General features: G+C 48.3%; 1 protein-coding gene across 1 annotated transcript in view; it reads right to left on the bottom strand.

The window, feature by feature from the left end:
- The window catches only part of F13A1 (coagulation factor XIII A chain), a 202642-nt gene that overhangs the window by 19665 nt on the left and 160127 nt on the right, over positions 1-22850 (bottom strand). The window contains exon 13 of the mRNA XM_066579300.1: positions 19344-19504. Coding sequence (XP_066435397.1) covers positions 19344-19504 — 161 coding nt within the window. The remainder of the gene's footprint in view (positions 1-19343; positions 19505-22850) is intronic.

Here is a 22850-nt window from a genome sequence, read left to right as displayed (position 1 = left end):
GTTGGGCTGCATCTCAAGTTCCCAGGTCCCACTATTAAGCCACAATAGCGGCAAGAGTGGGCCCCCCCCCAAACAACTTTTACTTCTGAAAAGCCCTCATTAGCAATGGATACCTTAGCTAAGCACCACACTACCTCCAACAAAGCACAATCACTGCCTGCATGACACTCCGCTGCCACTTCTCCTGGGTTACATGCTGCCCAACCCCCCCTGCACGACCCAGTGTCCACAGCGCACACCAAATTGTCCCTGCGCAGCCTTCAGCTGCCCTCATGCCACGCCACACTCATGTCTATTTATAAGTGCGTCTGCCAGAGGAACCGCAGGCACACACTGCAGAGGGTTGGCACGGCTAGGCAGCGACCCTCTTTAAAAGGGGCGGGGCGATAGTCCACAATGCTGTACAGAAGCAATGAGAAATCCAATCCTGTGCCACCTCCATCTGGAGCTGCACACGTGGGCATAGCAATGGGGAACCTATGTGCCACACACTATTCATTTTGTCAAGGTGTCTGCATGCCCCAGTCAGACCGCGGTTTTTTATAAATAGTCACAGGCAGGTACAACTCCGCAATGGGAATTACGTGTGCACCCACAGCATGGGTGGCTCCCTGGAACCCACCGGCGGTACATAAATATATCCCATTGCATTGCCCATCACAGCTGAGGTAATAATGTCATGTTTAATGCAGGTGGGCTTCGGCCCACACTGCATGCCCCAGTCAGACTGGGGTTCTTTAGAAGTGGACACAGATGCATTTACAACTCCCTGTGGACCCACAGCATGGGTGGCTCCCTGGAACCCACCGGCGGTACATAAAAATATCCCACTGCATTGCCCATCACAGCTGAGGTAATAATGTCATGTTTAATGCAGGTGGGCTTCGGCCCACACTGCATGCCCCAGTCAGACTGGGGTTCTTTAGAAGTGGACACAGATGCATTTACAACTCCCTGTGGACCCACAGCATGGGTGGGTGCCAGGAAGCCACCGGCGGTACATAAATATATCCCATTGCATTGCCCATCACAGCTGAGGTAATAATGTCATGTTTAATGCAGGTGGGCTTCGGCCCACACTGCATGCCCCAGTCAGACTGGGGTTCTTTAGAAGTGGACACAGACGCATTTACAACTCCCTGTGGACCCACAGCATGGGTGGCTCCCTGGAACCCACCGGTGGTACATAAATATATCCCATTGCATTGCCCATCACAGCTGATGTTACGTCAGCTGTAATGCAGGTGGGCAAAAAATTAATTGGATTACACTGTAGGCGAGGGCCCACAAAAATTGGTGTACCAACAGTACTAATGTACCTGAGAAAAATTGCCCATGCCCAACCGAGAGGGCAGGTGAAACCCATTAATCGCTTTGGTTTATGTGGCTTAATTGGTAACTAGGCCTGGAGGCAGCCCAGTTAAAATAAAAATTGGTTGAGGTGAAAGTTTCAACGCTTTAATGAGCATTGAAACGTATAAAAATTGTTTAGAAAAATTATATGACTGAGCCTTGTGGGCCTAAGAAAAATTGCACATTCGGCGTGATTACGTCAGGTTTCAGGAGGAGGAGCAGGAGGAGGAGGATGAATATTATACACAGATTGATGAAGCAAAAAGGTCCCCGTTTTGGATGGTGATAGAGAACGATGCGTCCATCCGCGGGTGCAGCCTACGTATTGTTTATGTATCGCTGCTGTCCGCTGGTGGAGAAGAGAAGTCTGGGGAAATCCAGGCTTTGTTCATCTTGATGAGTGTAAGCCTGTCGGCACTGTCGGTTGACAGACGGGTACGCTTATCTGTGATGATTCCCCCAGCCACACTAAACACACTCTCTGACAAGACGCTAGCCGCAGGACAAGCAAGCACCTCCAGGGCATACAGCGTGTGTTCAGGCCTTGTGTCCAGCTTCGACACCCAGTAGTTGTAGAGGGCAGAGGCGTCACGGAGGACGGTCGTGCGATCGGCTACGTACTCCCTCACCATCCTTTTACAGTGCTCCCGCCAAATCAGCCTTGACTGGGGACCGGTGACACAGTCTTGGTGGGGAGCCATAAAGCTGTCAAAGGCCTTAGAGAATGTTCCCCTGCCTGCGCTGTACATGCTGCCTGATCTCTGCGCCTCCCCTGCTACCTGGGCCGCGGAAATGCGCCTTCGTCCACTAGCGCTGTCGGATGGGAAGTTTACCATCAGTTTGTCCACCAGCGCCCTGTGGTATAGCATCATTCTCGAACCCCTTTCCTCTTCGGGAATGAGAGTGGAAAGGCTCTCCTTATACCGTGGGTCGAGCAGTGTGTACACCCAGTAATCCGTAGTGGCCAGAATGCGTGCAACGCGAGGGTCACGAGAAAGGCATCCTAACATGAAGTCAGCCATGTATGCCAGGGTACCTGTACGCAACACATGGCTGTCCTCACTAGGAAGATCACTTTCAGGATTCTCCTCCTCCTCCTCAGGCCATACACGCTGAAAGGATGACAGGCAAGCTGCATCTGTACCCTCAGCAGTGGGCCAAGCTGTCTCTTCCCCCTCCTCCTCATGCTCCTCCCCCTCCTCCTCCTCTGGCCATACACGCTGAAAGGATGACAGGCAAGCAGCATCTGTCCCCTCAGCAGTGGGCCAAGCTGTCTCTTCCCCCTCCTCCTCATGCTCCTCCCCCTCCTCCTCAACGCGCTGAGATATAGACATCAGGTTGCTCTGACTATCCAGCGACATACTGTCTTCTCCCGCCTCCGTTTCTGATTCCAAAGCGTCTGCCTTTATGCTTTGCAGGGAACTTCTCAAGAGGCATAGCAGAGGAATGGTGACGCTAATGATTGCAGCATCGCCGCTCACCACCTGGGTAGACTCCTCAAAGTTTCCAAGGACCTGGCAGATGGCTGCCAACCAGGCCCACTCTTCTGTAAATAATTGAGGAGGCTGACTTCCACTGCGCCGCCCATGTTGGAGTTGGTATTCCACTATAGCTCTACGCTGCTCATAGAGTCTGGCCAACATGTGGAGCGTAGAGTTCCACTGTGTGGGCACGTCGCACAGCAGTCGGTGCACTGGCAGATTAAACCGATGTTGCAGTGTCCGCAGGGTGGCAGCGTGCGTGTGGGATTTGCGGAAATGTGCGCAGAGCTGGCGCACCTTTCCGAGCAGGTATGACAAGTGGGGGTAGCTTTTCAGAAAGCGCTGAACCACCAAATTAAAGACATGGGCCAGGCATGGCACGTGCGTGAGGCTGCCGAGCTGCAGAGCCGCCACCAGGTTACGGCCGTTGTCACACACGACCATGCCCGGTTGGAGGCTCAGCGGCGCAAGCCAGCGGTCGGTCTGCTCTGTCAGACCCTGCAGCAGTTCGTGGGCCGTGTGGCTCTTCTCTCCTAAGCTGAGTAGTTTCAGCACGGCCTGCAGACGCTTGCCCACCGCTGTGCTGCCACGCCGCGTGACACCGACTGCTGGCGACGTGCTGCTGCTGACACATCTTGATTGTGAGACAGAGGTTGCGTAGGAGGAGGAGGGTGGTTTAGTGGAGGAAGCATACACCCCCGCAGATACCACCACCGAGCTGGGGCACGCAATTCGGGGGGTGGGTAGGACATGAGCGGTCCCAGGCTCTGACTCTGTCCCAGCCTCCACTAAATTCACCCAATGTGCCGTTAGGGAGATATAGTGGCCCTGCCCGCCTGTGCTTGTCCACGTGTCTGTTGTTAAGTGGACCTTGGCAGTAACCGCGTTGGTGAGTGCGCGTACAATGTTGCGGGAGACGTGGTCGTGCAGGGCTGGGACGGCACATCGGGAAAAGTAGTGCCGACTGGGAACCGAGTAGCGCGGGGCCGCCGCCGCCATCATGCTTTCCACAAGCCTATACGGCAGCATCTCTAGGCTGATCAATTTTGCAATGTGCACGCTTAACGCTTGAGCGTGCGGGTGCGTGGCATCGTACTTGCGCTTGCACTCAAACAGTGGCGCTAGCGACGTCTGGACGCTACGCTGAGAGACATTGCTGGATGGGGCCGAGGACAGCGGAGGTGAGGGTGTGGGTGCAGGCCATGAGACGGTTGTGCCTGTGTCCTGAGAGGGAGGTTGTATCTCAGTGGCAGGTTGGGGCACAGGGGGAGAGGCAGCGGTGCAAACCGGAGGCGGTGAACGGGCATCCTCCCACCTTGTGGGGTGCTTGGCCATCATATGCCTGCGCATGCTGGTGGTGGTGCCTCCCCAGCTGATCTTGGCGTGACAAAGGTTGCACACCACTGTTCGTCGGTCGTCAGGTGTCTCTGTGAAAAACTGCCACACCGTAGAGCACCTTGACCTCTGCAGGGTGGCATGGCGCGAGGGGGCGCTTTGGGAACCAGTTGGTGGATTATTCGGTCTGGCCCTGCCTCTACCCCTGGCCACCGCACTGGCTCGGCCTGTGCCCAAACCTGACTTGGGCCTCCGCGTCCTCGCCCGCGTACACGTCCTATAGGCCTACCCCTCAGCATGGTGTATTAGCAGTAGTGCAGAAACAGAACGCTGTAATTAAATGTGCCGCTTATTGGCCTGTGGTTGGAGGCTGACTTCGCTTACAGAACGCCAGGAAATAATTTGCCGCACGCCTGCTGTAACACTTAGCTGGCTGCGTATTTATTTGTAGAACTACTACACCCAGCACACACAGACCCAGAACACTGAGCAAAGTGACAGGCATGCCAAATAGATTTTTTGCCCAATATTTTTTTGAAAAGGACCACTGCGTATATTCAATCAATAATATATGTCTTCTGTCCCTGCCTCCACACTTCTGTCCCTGGACTATTACTGCAGGGCGCAATGCTCTGCACGGCCGATATACCAAAAAAAAAAAAAAAGTGCAACACTGCAAAAAGCAGCCTCCACACTACTGCACACGGTTAGATGTGGCCCTAAGAAGGACCGTTGGGGTTCTTGAAGCCTACAATAACTCCTAATGCTCTCCCTGCCTCCACACTTCTGTCCCTGGACTATTACTGCAGGGCGCAATGCTCTGCACGGCCGATATACCAAAAAAAAAAAAATGTGCAACACTGCAAAAAGCAGCTTCCACACTGCTGCACACGGTTAGATGTGGCCCTAAGAAGGACCGTTGGGGTTCTTGAAGCCTACACGAACTCCTAACACTCTCCCTATAGCAGCTCCGGCACCAACGGCACTGTCCCTCAGCTATGAAACAACGCATCTGAGGCGAGCCGCGGGAGGGGCCGATTTTTATACTCGGGTGACACCTGATCTCGCCAGCCACTCACTGCAGGGGGGTGGTATAGGGCTTGAACGTCGCAGGGGGAAGTTGTAATGCCTTCCCTGTCTTTCAATTGGCCAGAAAAGCGCGCTAACGTCTCAGAGATGAATGTGAAAGTAACATGAACATCGCGTGGTGCTCGTTACGAGTAACGAGCATCTCGAACACGCTAATACTCGAACGAGTATCAAGCTCGGACGAGTACGTTCGCTCATCTCTAGTTTTAACCCTTTCCAATCCACTGTCTGATCTCTGAAGACATTACGATTTAAGGCTGTACAGCTCTCATGTTGGAAGACGTCCGTCCGGGTTCTCTTACTGTATATTACCAGCCTCTCTGCTGTCGGAGCCTATCCAACGTGTCACCTCATGCAGTACTGGCTTTAGCCAGCATATAGTGCTGTTGTGTAACGGCAGAAAAAGAGTAAGCCACCTAGAAAAACCAGGATACAAATTGGATTGGAAAGGGTTAAGTGGGGATTGTTACTTAGTAATTTTAGATAGAGTATAAGGTACAATCGTTAAAAAATCCCCGCACTCCGGAACCCAAAGAGATCAATGATAGACTCCTAAGTCTGTAATTAAAAAAATAAAAATAAATTAGGAGTCTATCATTGATCCCTTCGGGTTCCGGAGCGCGGGGATTTTTTATCGATTGTACCTTATACTTTAACTATACGGCCCGGGTTGGGCTGCATCCCGATGACGGATCTCCAGACATCTGGATCAAGAACCCAAGGTGATTGAAAAGGCTATCGTGGACATCAGGTGCCCGTGGATTGTCGATCCTGAGAATTCCACTGAGCACCAGGTGAGTACTTGCCATTACTCATTGTTTCCACCTGCACCTACTTGATGACAAGGCGCTGATACATATATTTCTTTACTTAATTTTAGTTTGAGGGAATTTAAAAGAAATTGTTCTTTGTTCACTGAACATCCCCATTAGTTGTAACGAACTCCAAAAATGCAAGTGTACATTTAATGCCATGTATGTTTTCCTTGAACAACCTTTCTTGGGAGCATACTACTATGCAAGGTTTGTGAGAATCGGCCATCGAGAAGCCTATATTCTGGATCCAAATAACAACTGTCGGCACCAGAGAGGAGTTTGCTGCTCACTAAGCAGGCATTCACTGGGGCAGATGGGAGTGGGGATGAGAGCATGCAGGTTCAGGATGATGAGGCAGCTGTCTAGGTATCAGATGGAAGTAGAGGCAGAAAGAGTGTCAGGGAATTGGTGTAGGAATTGGTGTTGGGTTCTTGGAAAACTAGGCCAACTTTTTTGTTAGCTTTGGAGGATAAATATGGCTAGAAAGTTGGATCTGGGTCTAAGTAATAAAACTGGAGAGGTAACAGAGGGAGGAGTTAAAATGTTAATATCAGTGGTGTAATGATCATAATCGAAGGAAGTGCAAGCCCAAATAAGCCAGATTGGAAAGTGCTGCTTTCAACTGTATCTGCATGCTCAGCACATCATTACTGCAACATGTAAGCAAAGGCCGATAAGAGAGACAGGAGTGATTGCGCTGGGTTGGTTGGAAACTATAATGGCGAGTATAGCTGATTTTGTTATTTTTTAACATTTTTCTTGTCAAATTTTTGTACAACTCACACAACCCCTTTATGAGACAAGGATGGAATTCCATTACTTTGTGGGGGCATTATTTGAGCACAGAGGGGTTATTACTTTTCAGAGACATGAAGTGGATATTATTACCTTGAAAGCTGTCACGAAGGGGAATTATTACTATTTGGAGTATAAATGAGGCATTATTTCTTGTGGTGGGCACTATTGGGTAATTATCACTGTGCAGGGGCACTACTACGTTTTGGGGCAAAAAGGGGGCACTACTACTATGAGGAGGAACTGAGAGAGGACTTGAGGGTAGCAGCAGGATGGAGAGAGTATACAGAGATGAGGCATGGCTGGAAGAAACCATCATGGTGGTCTGGGCTTAGAAAGAGAAGGAAAGGAAAAGTGAATGACTGTTATCAGGGAAGACACCACATGTGATTTCTGCAACTAACTGCACTGTAATCACTATCACTGTATAGAACTTGTGTCTGACCCTTATATGGTTCTAATTGCCAAGGCAAAAAATATCCATAGGTAATGTCTCCTAAAATATAAATGCTATAGCCATGGTTGTTGTTCACCCTGAGGACGCTGTAAGGCTAAACATGTCGGGTTGGCTAAAGGTTAGACTTTTAATAGGATTGCTGACCTACTAATTTCTTTATAGGCTTTTGGAAGTTGGCCATCAAGGTCTATGTTAAAGTGTGTCTATGCACAATTACACACACGATACCGATTGATGATTGTTGGTCATTATTTTGATGTTGTCCTTGTCTATTTTTGAATAATAAAGCATTTATATTTTAGGGGATATTAGCTATGGGTATTTTTTGCCTTTGGCAATTAGAATTATGTTTATATAACCCAGAGTATGCCTAGGGCAGTCTTACAATATATATGACCCTTATATGGTGACTGTATCATTTAGAGCTATGCTACTATATGTGGAACTCAGCCACTGTATCTAAACATGAATGATCATATTTAGAAGGAAAATTAATATCTGGAGCTCCTATAGGTGGAAATAAAAGAGGGAGAAAAAGCATGTGACCGCTGCAGTCATTCAGTGGTCTTAGTGGTCACATGCTGTACCATGTACTGTACTGCCATGACATTAGAAAATAGGTCCCAGTTAGAACTGTAATGATAGCAAAGTGGCATCCTCTATGACTAAAGAAAAAAAGGTTTCACCATCATCACAGACAGGGTGTCTTTGCTGTAAGAGCAGTAAGACTCTGTGCTACTGTACATGATGTTGCTGAGATCCGTGAATACATTTTATTTAACTCACTGAAATCCAAACAAGGCCACAACCCCCATCCTTTTTCTTCATAAAGAAAAAAACAAAAGTCAATGGAGAGGGAGAAGGATGACTATGCCCCTTTTCAGACTGTCCTGGATATAATCCTTAAGAGACTGTCTTTCAGGAACCATTAGATGATACATACAGCAATTTACAGCCTGGGATAACCTCAATAGAACAATCTGCTTCTCTATGGGGTGGTAAGTAACCTGTCCATTCCCTCCTCAGAAAACTCCTGTACAAAGTCAGTTTCAACCACCTGAACCACAGACACCTTTACGGACCTACAGTCCTGACTACAAGAAGGATTCCATTTAATAATATCCCTCTTTTCCAAATCCACCACTGGGTAATGCAATCACAACCAAGGCAAGCATAGCACCACTTGTTCCGGGAGGGAATCCATGACATACAACACAATAGTCTTGGTGTGAAACAAATCAACTTTAAGGCACACATCCAAGACAAAATATTCCAGAAATTTCTGTGACGAGAGAGCAGTGTCAATAGCGAACACTGGAATTGGGTGCTCCTGTGCTCTCGCCACTAAACCCATGCATTTTAACCCCTTCCCGATGAATTGTGGTAACATCAGCTCCACATTCCAAGAACACAGTAACTAAAAAATTTCCATTAGCAGAAAAAGTCTCATCGGGAGGTTCCAGCCTGGAGGATAATATCCAGGCAATCTGTGGGCCTAGGGAAAACTTCCCTCCAATCTCCAGGCCACCTACTATTTCCAACCGAGATCCGTGACATGGACAAGTCTGGATAAAGTGTACTGTTCGACCACACAGAAAACAACGTCCAACAAACAAGACCCTGTCCTCTCTCCTAGATCCCAATTTTATGGGCTCTTCCACATCCGCCGATTCCATAGAGAACCGAGGTGTTTGTTTATCATTAGAGATGAGCGAACGTACTCGTTCGAGTATTAGCGTGTTCGAGATGCTCGTTACTAGAGGCGAGCACCACACCATGTTCGAGTTACTTTCACTTTCATCTCTGAGACGTTAGCGCGCTTTTCTGGCCAATAGAAAGACAGGGAAGGCATTACAACTTCCCCCTGCAACGTTCAAGCCCCATACCACCCCCCTGCAGTGAGTGGCTGGCGAGATCAGGTGTCACCCGAGTATATAAATCGGCCCCTCCCGCGGCTCGCCACAGATGCATTCTGACAGAGATCAGGGAAAGTGCTGCTGATACCGGAGCTGCTATAGGGAGAGCGTTAGGAGTGATTTTAGGCTTCAAGAACCCCAACGGTCCTTCTTAGGGCCACGTCTGACCGTGTGCAGTACTGTTGAGGCTGCTTTTTGCAGTGTTGCACATTTTTTTTTTTTTTGTATATCGGCCGTGCAGAGCATTGCGTCCTCAGTCTGCAGTCATTGTACAGAGTATAGGGCCAGTACTGGTGAGGCAGGGAAAGAGATATTCAGGCTATATAGGCAGTGGGCTTTTTCCAAAAAATTGGGGAAAAATACTATATTTGGGCTGCCTGTGACCGTCTTCAGTTTACTGCGTGTCTGCTTGGGGTAGTAGTCCTAATTAATACGCAGCTAAGCGTTACAGCAGGCTTGCGCAAAATTTTTTCCTGGATCTGCTGTCTCTGTTACATCAGCGCCGTCATCCCGCCAGAGGGAAATAGTATACATAATATTATACGCTGCCTACAGTATCTATCTGCTGGGGGTAGTAGTCCTAATTAATACGCAGCTAAGCGTTACAGCAGGCTTGCGCAAAATTGTTTCCTGGATCTGCTGTCTCTGTTACATCAGCGCCGTGATCCCGCCAGAGGGAAACAGTATACATAATATTATACGCTGCCTACAGTATCTATCTGCTGGGGGAAGTAGTCCTAATTAATACACAGCTAAGCGTTACAGCAGGCTTGCGCAAAATTGTTTCCTGGATCTGCTGTCTCTGTTACATCAGCGCCGTCATCCCGCCAGAGGGAAACAGTATACATAATATTATACGCTGCCTACAGTATCTATCTGCTGGGGGTAGTAGTCCTAATTAATACGCAGCTAAGCGTTACAGCAGGCTTGCGCAAAATTGTTTCCTGGATCTGCTGTGCGTTCCGTAAGGGAAGTCAGCCTCCAACCACAGGCCAATAAGCGTCACATTTAATTACAGCGTTCTGTTTCTGCACTACTGGTAATACAGTATGCTGAGGGGTAGGGGTAGGCCTAGAGGATGTGGACGCGGGCGAGGACGCGGAGGTCCAAGTCAGGGTGTGGGCACAGGCCGAGCTCCTGATCCAGGTGTATCGCAGCCGACTGCTGCGGGATTAGGAGAGAGGCACGTTTCTGGCGTCCCCACATTCATCTCACAATTAATGGGTCCACACGGTAGACCTTTATTAGAAAATGAGCAGTGTGAGCAGGTCCTGTCGTGGATGGCAGAAAGTGCATCCAGCAATCTATCGACCACCCAGAATTCTGCGCCGTCCACTGCTGCAACTCTGAATCCTCTGGCTGCTGCTCCTCCTTCCTCCCAGCCTCCTCACTCCATTACAATGACACATTCTGAGGAGCAGGCAGACTCCCAGGAACTGTTCTCGGGCCCCTGCCCAGAATGGGCAGCAATGGTTCCGAATCCTCTCCCACTGGAGGAGTTTGTCGTGACCGATGCCCAACCTTTGGAAAGTTCCCGGGGTCCGGGGATGAGGCTGGAGACTTCCGGCAACTGTCTCAAGAGCTTTCAGTGGGTGAGGAGGACGATGACGATGAGACAGTTGTCTATCACTCAGGTAGTAGTAATTGGAGTAAGTCCGAGGGAGGAGCGCACAGAGGATTCGGAGGAAGAGCAGCAGGACGATGAGGTGACTGACCCCACCTGGTTTGCTACGCCTACTGAGGACAGGTCTTCAGAGGGGGAGGCAAGTGCAGCAGCAGGGCAGGTTGGAAGAGGCAGTGCGGTGGCCAGGGGTAGAGGCGGCGCCAGACCGAATAATCCACCAACTGTTTCCCAAAGCACCCCCTCTCGCCATGCCACCCTGCAGAGGCCGAGGTGCTCAAAGGTCTGGCAGTTTTTCACTGAGAGTGCAGACGACCGACGAACAGTGGTGTGCAACCTTTGTCGCGCCAAGATCAGCCGGGGAGCCACCACCACCAGCCTCACCACCACCAGCATGCGCAGACATATGATGGCCAACCACCCCACAAGGTGGGACGAAGGCCGTTCACCGTCTCCGGTTTGCACCGCTGCCTCTCCCCCTGTGCCCCAACCTGCCACTGAGATCCAACCCCCCTCTCAGGACACAGGCACTACCGTCTCCTGGCCTGAACCCACACCCTCACCTCCGCTGCCCTCGGCCCCATCCACCAATGTCTCTCAGCGCACCGTCCAGCCGTCGCTAGCACAAGTGTTGGAGCGCAAGCGCAAGTACGCCGCCACGCACCTGCACGCTCAAGCGTTAAACGTGCACATAGCCAAATTTATCAGCCTGGAGATGCTGCCGTATAGGGTTGTAGAATTGGAGGCTTTCAAAGGTATGATGGCGGCGGCTGCCCCGCGCTACTCAGTTCCCAGTCGCCACTACTTTTCCCGATGTGTCGTCCCAGCCCTGCACAACCACGTCTCCCGCAACATTGTACGCGCCCTCACCAACGCGGTTACTGCCAAGGTCCACTTAACAACGGACACGTGGACAAGCACAGGCGGGCAGGTCCACTATATCTCCCTGACGGCACATTGGGTGAATTTAGTGGAGGCTGGGACAGAGTCAGAGCCTGGGACCGCTCATGTCCTACCCACCCCCAGAATTGCGGGCCCCAGCTCGGTGGTGGTATCTGCGGCGGTGTATGCTTCCTCCACTAAACCACCCTCCTCCTCCTCCTCCTACGCAACCTCTGTCTCGCAATCAAGATGTGTCAGCAGCAGCACGTCGCCAGCAGTCGGTGTCGCGCGTCGTGGCAGCACAGCGGTGGGCAAGCGTCAGCAGGCCGTGCTGAAACTACTCAGCTTAGGAGAGAAGAGGCACACGGCCCACGAACTGCTGCAGGGTCTGACAGAGCAGACCGACCGCTGGCTTGCGCCGCTGAGCCTCCAACCGGGCATGGTCGTGTGTGACAACGGCCGTAACCTGGTGGCGGCTCTGCAGCTCGGCAGCCTCACGCACGTGCCATGCCTGGCCCACGCTTTCTGAAAAGCTACCCACGCTTGTCATACCTGCTCGGAAAGGTGCGCCGGCTCTGCGCACATTTCCGCAAGTCCCACACGGACGCTGCCACCCTGCACACCCTGCAACATCGGTTTCATCTGCCAGTGCACCGACTGCTGTGCGACGTGCCCACACTGTGGAACTCTATGCTCCACATGTTGGCCAAGCTCTATGAGCAGCGTAGAGCTATAGTGGAATACCAACTCCAACATGGGCGGCGCAGTGGGAGTCAGCCTCCTCAATTCTTTACAGAAGAGTGGGCCAGGTTGGCAGACATCTGCCAGGTCCTTGGAAACTTTGAGGAGTCTACCCAGATGGTGAGCGGCGATGCTGCAATCATTAGCGTCACCATTCCTCTGCTATGCCTCTTGAGAAGTTCCCTGCAAAGCATAAAGGCAGACGCTTTGCGCTCGGAAACAGAGGCAGGGGAAGACAGTATGTCGCTGGATAGTCAGAGCACCCTCCTGTCTATATCTCAGCGCATTGAGGAGGAGGAGGAGCATGAGGAGGAGGGGGAAGAGACAGCTTGGCCCACTGCTGAGGGTACCCATGCTGCTTGCCTGTCATCCTTTCAGCGTGTATGGCCTGAGGAGGAGGAGGAGGAGGATCCTGAAAGTGATCTTCCTAGTGAGGACAGCCATGTGTTGCGTACAGGTACCCTGGCACACATGGCTGACTTCATGTTAGGATGCTTTTCTCGTGACCCTCGCGTTACACGCATTCTGGCCACTACGGATTACTGGGTGTACACACTGCTCGACCCACGGTATAAGGAGAATCTTTCCACTCTCATACCCAAAGAGGAAAGGGGTTCGAGAGTGATGCTATACCACAGGACCCTGGCGGACAAACTGATGGTAAAATTCCCATCCGACAGCGCTAGTGGCCGAAGGCGCAGTTCCGAGGGCCAGGTAGCAGGGGAGGCGCAGAGATCAGGCAGCATGTACAGCACAGGCAGGGGAACACTCTCTAAGGCCTTTGACAGCTTTCTGGCTCCCCAGCAAGACTGTGTCACCGCTCCCCAGTCAAGGCTGAGTCGGCGGGAGCACTGTAAAAGGATGGTGAGGGAGTACGTAGCCGATCGCATGACCGTCCTCCGTGACGCCTCTGCCCCCTACAACTACTGGGTGTTGAAGCTGGACACATGGCCTGAACTCGCGCTGTATGCCCTGGAGGTGCTTGCTTGTCCTGCGGCTAGCGTCTTGTCAGAGAGGGTGTTTAGTGCGGCTGGGGGAATCATCACAGATAAGCATACCCGCCTGTCAACCGACAGTGCCGACAGGCTTACACTCATCAAGATGAACAAAGCCTGGATTTCCCCAGACTTCTTTTCTCCACCAGCGGACAGCAGCGATACCTAAACAATATGTAGGCTGCACCCGCGGATGGAAGCATTGTTCTCAATCACCATCAAAAACATGGACCTTTTAGCTTCATCAATCTGTGTATAATATTCATCCTCCTCCTCCTGCTCCTCCTCCTGAAACCTCACGTAATCACGCCGAAGGGGCAATTTTTCTTAGGCCCACAAGGCTCAGTCATATAATTTTTGTAAACAATTTTTATACGTTTCAATGCTCATTAAAGCGTTGAAACTTTCACCTCAACCAATTTTTATTTTAACTGGGCTGTCTCCAGGCCTAGTTACAAATTAAGCCACATTAACCAAAGCGATTAATGGGTTTCACCAGCCCTCTTGGTTGGGCATGGGCAATTTTTCTGACGTACATTAGTACTGTTGGTACACCAATTTTTTGGGGCCCTCGCCTACAGTGTAATCCAATAAATTTTTTGCCCACCTGCATTAAAGCTGACGTTACATAAGCTGTGATGGGCACTGCAATGGGATACATTTATGTACAGCCGGTGGGTTCCAGGGAGCCACCCATGCTGTCGGTCCACACGGAGTTGTAACTGCATGTGTCCACTTCTAAAGAACCCCAGTCTGACTGGGGCATGCAGTGTGGGCCGAAGCCCACCTGCATTTAATCGGACGTTACCTCAGCTGTGATGGGCACTGCAATGGGATACATTTATGTACAGCCGCTGGGTTCCAGGGAGCCACCCATGCTGTGGGTGAACACAGAATTCCCATTGCGGAGTTGTACCTGCCTGTGACTATTTATAAAAAAACGCGGTCTGACTGGGGCATGCAGACACCTTGACAGAATGAATAGTGTGTGGCACATAGGTTCCCCATTGCTATGCCCACGTGTGCAGCTCCAGATGGAGGTGGCACAGGATTATATTTCTCATTGCTTCTGTACAGCATTGTGGGCTATCGCCCCGCCCCTTTTAAAGAGGGTCGCTGCCTAGCCGTGCCAACCCTCTGCAGTGTGTGCCTGCGGTTCCTCCTCATGGCAGACGCACATATAAATAGACATGAGGGTGGTGTGGCATGAGGGCAGCTGAAGGCTGCGCAGGGACACTTTGGTGTGCGCTGTGGACACTGGGTCATGCAGGGGGGGGGGGGTTGGGCAGCATGTAACCCAGGAGAAGTGGCAGCGGAGTGTCATGCAGGCAGTGATTGTGCTTTGTTGGAGGTAGTGTGGTGCTTAGCTAAGGTATACATTGCTAATGAGGGCATTTCAGAAGTAAAAGTTGCTGTGGGGGGGGGCCCACTCTTGCCACTATTGTGACTTAATAGTGGGACCTGGGAACTTGAGATGCAGCCCAACATGTAGCCCCTCGCCTGCCCTATCCGTTGCTGTGTCGTTCCCATCACTTTCTTGAATTGCCCAGATTTTCAGAAATGGAAACCTTAGCGAGCATCGGCGATATACAAAAATGCTCGGGTCGCCCATTGACTTCAATGGGGTTCGTTACTCGAAATGAACCCTCGAGCATCGCGAAAATTTCGTCTCGAGTAACGAGCACCCGAGCATTTTGGTGCTCGCTCATCTCTATTTATCATGTTGTTCTCTCACACGCTATCCAATGCAGATGCAAATGATATGGCATTGTCCAAACTGCGAGGCATGGGATGAGACACCATCCAGTCTTTTCTTTTATCATTAAGGCAAAGCAAAACTGGCTTTATAGTGCAAGATAATTCCATTGTGACTCAGTGACGAAATTCAGCACAAAATTCCTCAATGCATGATCCACCTTGACGCAAAGACCTAACTTTCCCCTTCGACAATGACATTCTATCCAAGTCATCATAAATTAAACCTAATGCAGAAAAAAATTATCCACTGATGACAATGCCTCTGAAGTGGGTGACAGGGAAAAGGCCCAGGACTGTGGGGCTCCCTGCAACGTAGAAATCACAATTCCCACTCTCTGAGTCTCATCACCTGAAGAAATGGGGCACAAGCGAAAATGTAATTTACAGGGCTCCCTAGACATAGCAAACTCTTGCCTGTCATCTGAAAACCGTCCAGTAACTCAAGCTTCGGTTCCTTCACCGAGCCTCTCAGAACCAGTTGCTGCCGCTTAACTTTAGCGACCTCAATTGCCATTGCCCTGAGCTGGTTGGACAAGGCTTCTATGGGATCCATAAATTCAACATACAATATCCTACAGAAAAAGTAAGACTGTTCAATCTGTAATGTCCATGTTGTGCATGCAATAACTGCAAACCAAAAAATAATCTCTCTGCCAATGTTCACAACACACTACCAGGAAGACTAGTTATACATGGTAAAGAAAACAAAAGAGGAGCTGAACGTTCCCTACTGGGCACTAGATGATGACAGTCCCTACCTAATAGTGAACGACTCGCCTTGATAAGGACACATTCACCCTCTTTCCTTGGCCACTCACTAACCCTGCAACCTATAACAAATGAATACCACTGTGCAAATAAACAAACTCCACAAAATAAACCACAATACTTATCTTATGAATTGCTGGGAGAATCGCAGAATCCAGTTGCTGGATAAATCACAGAACCCGGATCCAGCAATGTTCACCTACACCAGTCAAAGGAGACTGCAAAAATTGAAGACTGCAAAACCCAGGCAAGGTGGAAATAAAAACGCTTCTTAATTGCCTAACAGTACTCCAACATCACTGTCCTCTGGCAGGGGATTCTTTCAACCTTGCGGGAAGTCCCATCATCACTGAACACTGTGACAGTGCTGTCACAGTGTTCAGTGATGAGGGGACCTTCGTGGAGCAGCTGCACTTTTACAAGCACAGCTGCTCCAGTGAACGGGCATATGAAACTTTGCCCGTTGAAGGCCTGAACACAGTATTTTGCGCACATGTAAAAAAACGTACGGACCTTCGGTCATGCTCATTTTGCACATCCACGGAGTCCTTTTTTTTTTTTTGCACTGAGGCGCGAAAAAAAATTGCTCATTGACTGAGCCCTAAGTGTGTGTTTTCTATATTCTACCATGTTGATACAGCCAGTTTAAAGCCTTTACCAAAGTTACAAATATATTATACCTTTATTCCGGTAGTTGATTCCTCTGTTAGAGATGTATATTCTTTATGGAATCGCTAAGTTATATTAGCAGCTGGTTTGCTGATGAGAACATCATTTGTTTTATATCAGTTCTAATTGTAAATGGGGAGGAATTAACATTCCTATATGATGTGCTTTCTTCTCTTTGTAATAGGTACATTGTATATCTTCTAGGCAGAGCTAAGAACGGCATCATTTCAATCATAATTACCACAATAAAAATCTTCATCTGCTTCACTGTTTGCATCCTACTGCTTTGAGATGCATTACATCTGTATTAGCAGGAGTTGATATCCACTTTTATTAAGTTAGTGGGTGACAGCTCCGTCCATCAGCCTCACATTTAAAGATGCATTATTGTGCCTATGGAGATTTCACACACTAAAGGTAAAATTATGAAAATACTGCAATAATTGTGCAGCTACGTAAATAAGGAAGATAAAACCATTTATTTTTTTACTGTGAATGCCAATATGTTTGGAAAGAGATAGAAATATACATAGATAGCAGATAACAAATCTTAAGTAGCCGTAGTCATACTACTACAAGCAGAAGACAAGCCTATGCTTATTAGATAAGTGCTGCGTCAATAGAAAACTGGGGTTTTCCAGGCATAAATACTATTGATGATCTATCATCAGAATAGGTCATCAATAGTTGTTTGGCCGGGCTCTGCCGCTCAGCTGTGCGGGCCCATGTTGTCAGCGCCGCAATAACAGAGGTCGGAGCAGAAGCCTCTGCACCGACGTCCGTTTAGTGGCCAGCACTTGTAAGTGCAGGCATTGCTCTCGTTGAAATCAATGAGAGCTGAGCCTACAGTTACAAGCGCCGGCAACTACATGGAACATTGGCGCGGAGACTTCCACTCCAAATACACAGAAGTCGGAGTGGAAACCTCCGTTCCAACCTCCCATGTAGCGGCCGGCGCTTGTAACTGCAGGCATGGCTCCCATTGATTTCAATGAGAGTTATGCCTGCAGTTACAGGTGCCGGCCGGTACACAGAGGTCGGTGCGGACCCTTCGCTCTATGAGCCCTTTACATGTAAGGGGTTAACAGTTTGAGTCACTGTCCCAATGCCCCCCCCCCCTCGCTGTTGCAGCAGGAGGGCAGCTGTCGAATGGCTTCAAGATCTCTTCTGATCTCGTGCTATCCACAGGGTATAAGCAGAGGCGTAACTATAGAGGGTGCAGGGGATGCGGTTGCACCCGGGCCCAGGAGCCTTAGGGGGCCCATAAGGCCTCTCTTCTCCATACAGGGAGCCCAGTACAATGAATAAAGCATTATAGTTGCGGGCCCCATTACAGGTTTTGCATTGTGGCCCAGGAGCTTCATGTTACGCCTCTGGGTGTAAGGCCTCCCTCACACAGGGCGTTTTATACAGCGTTTAGCTCCCATTCATTTCAATGGGGCTGCTCACACAGGGCTGAAAATGCAGCGCCTTGCAACGCTGCGCTTTGACAGCGATGCATGTTCTATTTTGGGGCGTTTTCAGCCCTGCGTCGCCCATTAAAATGAATGGGCAGCGGTTTTAGCACTGCTGAAAACGCGGCAACACTTGGTGCCGCGTTTATGGCAGCGTTAACCGCTCGCCGATTTTCGGGGTGAGGGCTTGCAATAGAAGCCCTACCCCCAAAATCTGCCCCAGCTAGGTAGAGAGAAAAAAAGAAAGTTAATACTCACCTAGCCGCTGCAGTCCGGGTCGCGGCCGCTGGTCTCTGCCGCTGATCCGGGCTTCCCCTGCATTCACAAGTCTATTGCCCTAGGCCAGGTTTGAGAACCCCGTCTCCGGCAATAGAGTGCTGTGATTGGTTATCGGCACAGTCGATGCCCAATCACAGCCCTTCATTGACTGTCTCAGCCAATCAGCGCCGGCAAGCTCTGATTGGCTGAGACAGTCAATGAAGGGCTGTGATTGGGCATCGAGCAAGCACCGACAACCAATCACAGCACTCTATTGCCGGAGGCGGGGTTCTCAAACCTGGCCTCCAGCAATAGACTTGGGAGTGCCGAGGAAGCCCGGATCAGCGGCAGAGACCAGCGGCCCCGACCCGGACTGCAGCGGCTAGGTGAGTATTACTTTTTTTTTCTTTTCAGCATTCTTGGCTGCGTTTTCAGCCCAGCTGAAAACGCAGCCAAAACGCTGGCATAAAGTATGCCAGCACTGCTGAAACGGGGCGGAATCTGCAGTAACGCAGCGTTGAAAAACGCTGCGTTTCTGCAAACGCCCTGTGTGAGGGAGGCCTTAGTGTACGTCCTGTTGCGCTAAGTACCCTGCAGCCAGGCCGTACCTGAGGCGTTAAGGGGCTACTTTGCAATAGATTCTATCTAGTACAAGGCAGACTGATCAGAATAATAAGCCTTCTCCAGCGTGCCACGTTATATTTATTCTTCGTAAATCAGCTTTGATCTCTATGTCAACTATTGTATGGTGTAACACAACTGGCACTGACGGACCTAATCTAACTTCAAAACTGGTTCCCCATCATTTGAGTTGTTAGTATAATAGAATGGCTTGTTTTAATAACCTTGAATACTCCATTCTAAAACACATATAGAAAAACATGACATTGAGGTGGTTGCTCATACACAAGTCGATGCCAAGAATGAGAAGGTTTCCTTAAGGCTATGGCTCTTACCGTAAGGCGTAGCTTTGGAACCAGCAATACTACAATTTTCTGTTTGGCCATTATCTTCTTTGTTTCATTAATACGAGCCGTGACAAAAAAATGTAGAGCCGCCTGCTCCGCGATGTTGCTCATGTACTCACCGGCTTTTATTTGCACATCCACAGTTTTAGCTAATGGAGAAATGAAATGGAAGAGAGAAAATGTAATCTCCATTCTGAAGTGGTCATCGGAGTTGAATTTCCAAGTATCACCCAGTATGTACATTCAGTTTGTTTGTTTCAAGTAACTAAAAGGTAATTTGCACAAATTCCACCTCTTCAAACTAAATATATCAGCAAGGAATCTGTGTGCTCGACTGAAGTGTCTACAGAGGCCGCAGCTCTTTCCAGCTTTCAATCATATAATCTGCAGTTAATAAATAGACTTTAATGTAAATCACTCGAAAGCAGAGTTGGCACCATTACAAAGAAGTGGAAGATAATGCAAAGAGATACGATTTTTTTTTTCAAAATGAGAATTCAATTTCCAATTTGTTTTTTATCCTATTGCAAACACATTATTTAACCCTTTCCAGTCCAATTTGTATCCTGGTTTTCCTAGGGGGCTTACTCTTTTTCTGCCGCTATACAACGGCGCTATCTGCTGGCTAAAGCCAGTACTGCATGAGGTGACACGTTGGATAGGCTCTGACAGCAGAGAGCCTGGCAATATACAGTAAGAGAACCCCGACGGACGTCTTCCACCATCGGAGCTGTATAGCCTTAAATCATAATGTCTTCAGAGGTCAGGCAGTGGATTGGAAAGGGTTAAAGGAAATATTACGTTGTCATTTTTTTTCTTTAGTCATCTTACATCAAATGATTGGTTTGCAGAGTTTATAAAGAGTGTATTAAGAGTAGGAAACTCTTCTATATACTGTATACATCCGGTTGGCTCATTGATTTGGCTTTTGTTGGCTCTGCCTGTCTCAACAGAGGGAATTTGGGAATACTGTCTTGTAAAATTTAATGCTGGGACAATACGCTTCATAAGTAGTATAATGGAGGGTGAAATTCATCGAAAAATAACTGTATGGAGTTGATGTTGGTAGTAAATTCACAATTGTTCATAAAGCATCTCTTATGTGAATTGAGCCTGAACCAAGTGTCAAGTTCTTTAATTCAGGTTAGGCTATTAATCAAGCCATTCATTGCTATAGATTATACATAAACAGCATATATGAACTCCCCAAGAGTTGACGGTAGGACATGAAAGTGTCAGGTTACTGTGAGTCTGATAAATGATTTTCAGGTCTACGGGGTTGTTTAGAAAGGGAAACGATGACATTTTCTAAGGGTGGTTTCACATTGGCAGCAGGGTTTCTGCTTTCCAACTCCGTTCCATTGATTATAATGGGGTCCACCTGGCTTTTGGATGGAAGAAAAAGTACTGTATGCAGCTCTCTTTCTTCTGGTGTTTTCAGCCGAATCTGCGATGGAACCTTCGGCCAGAAGTTCCAACGCAGATATAAAATCAGCCTAATTCAAAGATTCCTAACCAAGATTTTACAGACCATGCTGTATATAAGTCATCTATAAACCCTGTGAATTCAGAGTATCTGTACACATAGCTGTGTGGTTATGCAAATGTAAAGAAATTGGGTTATTAAATAAGAACTTTTACGATTAAACTTAGGGGCATTTTAGATAAGTCGATTCTCATTTGGAAGAGTGAACCAGCCATTGATGTCACCACTAGGTTATTTGCACTCATGCAGCCTATTTTGACAGGCAAATGCATCGTTGGCTAAGGGGCGCTCTAATAACTATGTATAAATATATCAGGGGACAATACACATATCTCTCCCATCAGCTATTTAGACGCAGGACTGTGACTGTAACAAGGGGGCGCCCTCTACATCTAGAGGAAAGAAGGATTCTACACAACATAGAAGGGGGTTCTTTACTGTAAGAGCAGTGAGACTGTGGAACTCTCTGCCTGAGGATGTGGTGATAGCAAACTCAATAAAAAAGTTCAAGAGGGGCTTGGATGTCTTTCTTGAGCGATACAATATTATATGTTATAATCATTAATAACTTCAAGGATTAGACTCAGATTAGAGTCAGGAAGGATTTTTTCCCCTTAATAAGAAAATTTGGCTTCTACCTCATTGGGGTTTTTTTTGCCTTCCACTGGATCAACATTGGTGGTTAATAGGCTGAACTGGATGGACATGTGTCTTTTTTCAGCCATTACATACTATGTTACTAAACGAGAATCATTCAGTCCTTGTATAAGTGAATGAGAGGGACTGAACGGTTGCTGTATCAACCGAACGATTAGCGAACAGTGATTTTTATGCCTGCCTAAAATAAGCAACGAACGTAAAGCGAACGATTCTCATTCATCGTTTGGCCAACGGCTTGTGCTTAGACCGAATGATTATTTACTTTTGCTCATTTAAACAATATTTTGAATGATAATTGTTCCATCGAAAAGCACCCTCATCTGCACCTCATCATATACCTATACCAAGTAGTGAACATACATATATTATGCCATCGAATTTCCATGTGATCAGTATGACCTCTGCTGATCACTAGAAATAAGCTGCAATGGCATCAGGAAAGTGTTGTGTTTCACACCAGTCCTGATTACCCTTTTTTTTATAGCCACAAGGTTAGTCCATCATAGTCCATCACCAACCATTGAAATCAGATGGGTTGGGTACTTGACAGCTACAGACATTCTAGAGCTGTTCCCTGCCCTGGCTAATTGATAAAGGTCCCGAATGGAGGACCTTTCTCTATTAACTCTGAATTCCCTAATTAGGTATTTAGAATAGGACTTTACTATCAGACAGCTGCTTTAAGACTTCATGCTGTATTGCAGTTCCTAGCCTGTTATGCAGCAAGTGATTAGATTACAAATTATGGGGAAAGTTCCTCTGCAACATTGTTGTACATAATTGCTACATTTTGATCATTTATGGCACGCTATTTTCCTAGGTTTTTGTGTTACATTGAGTTCCCATACTGCTTTGACATACCATTAATAATTTACCACATTCATAGTAACTTGCTAAAGCTGAATGATTGAAACCTGCTAGGATTTGCTATAAGCTCGACAAGACCTGCCAGTAACCCTGTCTCCCTGAGGTAATCACAAAAGGGATTTTCTATGACAGAGATTGAGGGTCACAAGGGGTTGAAACACTATTTTCTACGAAGAAAGTCAGATCCTGTTTAGTGGGAATGTACTGCATACTATGCAATAAAAAATGGATTATAGAATTCTTTTAAAATAACACCTTTGAATTTATGTCGTCGGGTCACTTTAATGCGAAAGAACACTATTTTAATCCTAATTTGTCCTCCTTTGTCATTCGGAGCCTGCAAGGTTGTATTGAAGAAAGAGACCAGAAAGCACAAGGATTCCCTTGCAGTAATGAGCCTGATGGTTTTTAGAACTGTGAAACATAAAGTCCGCAGTGGAAACATAACATATCAAATCATAATTAGAACCCAATTATCTTAA

Source organism: Eleutherodactylus coqui, chromosome 9 (assembly GCF_035609145.1).
Source record: "Eleutherodactylus coqui strain aEleCoq1 chromosome 9, aEleCoq1.hap1, whole genome shotgun sequence".
Classification (NCBI taxonomy): Eukaryota; Metazoa; Chordata; class Amphibia; order Anura; family Eleutherodactylidae; genus Eleutherodactylus; species Eleutherodactylus coqui.
The sequence above is the reverse complement of the archived record's forward strand: the minus strand, read 5'-3'. Positions and strand labels throughout refer to the sequence as shown.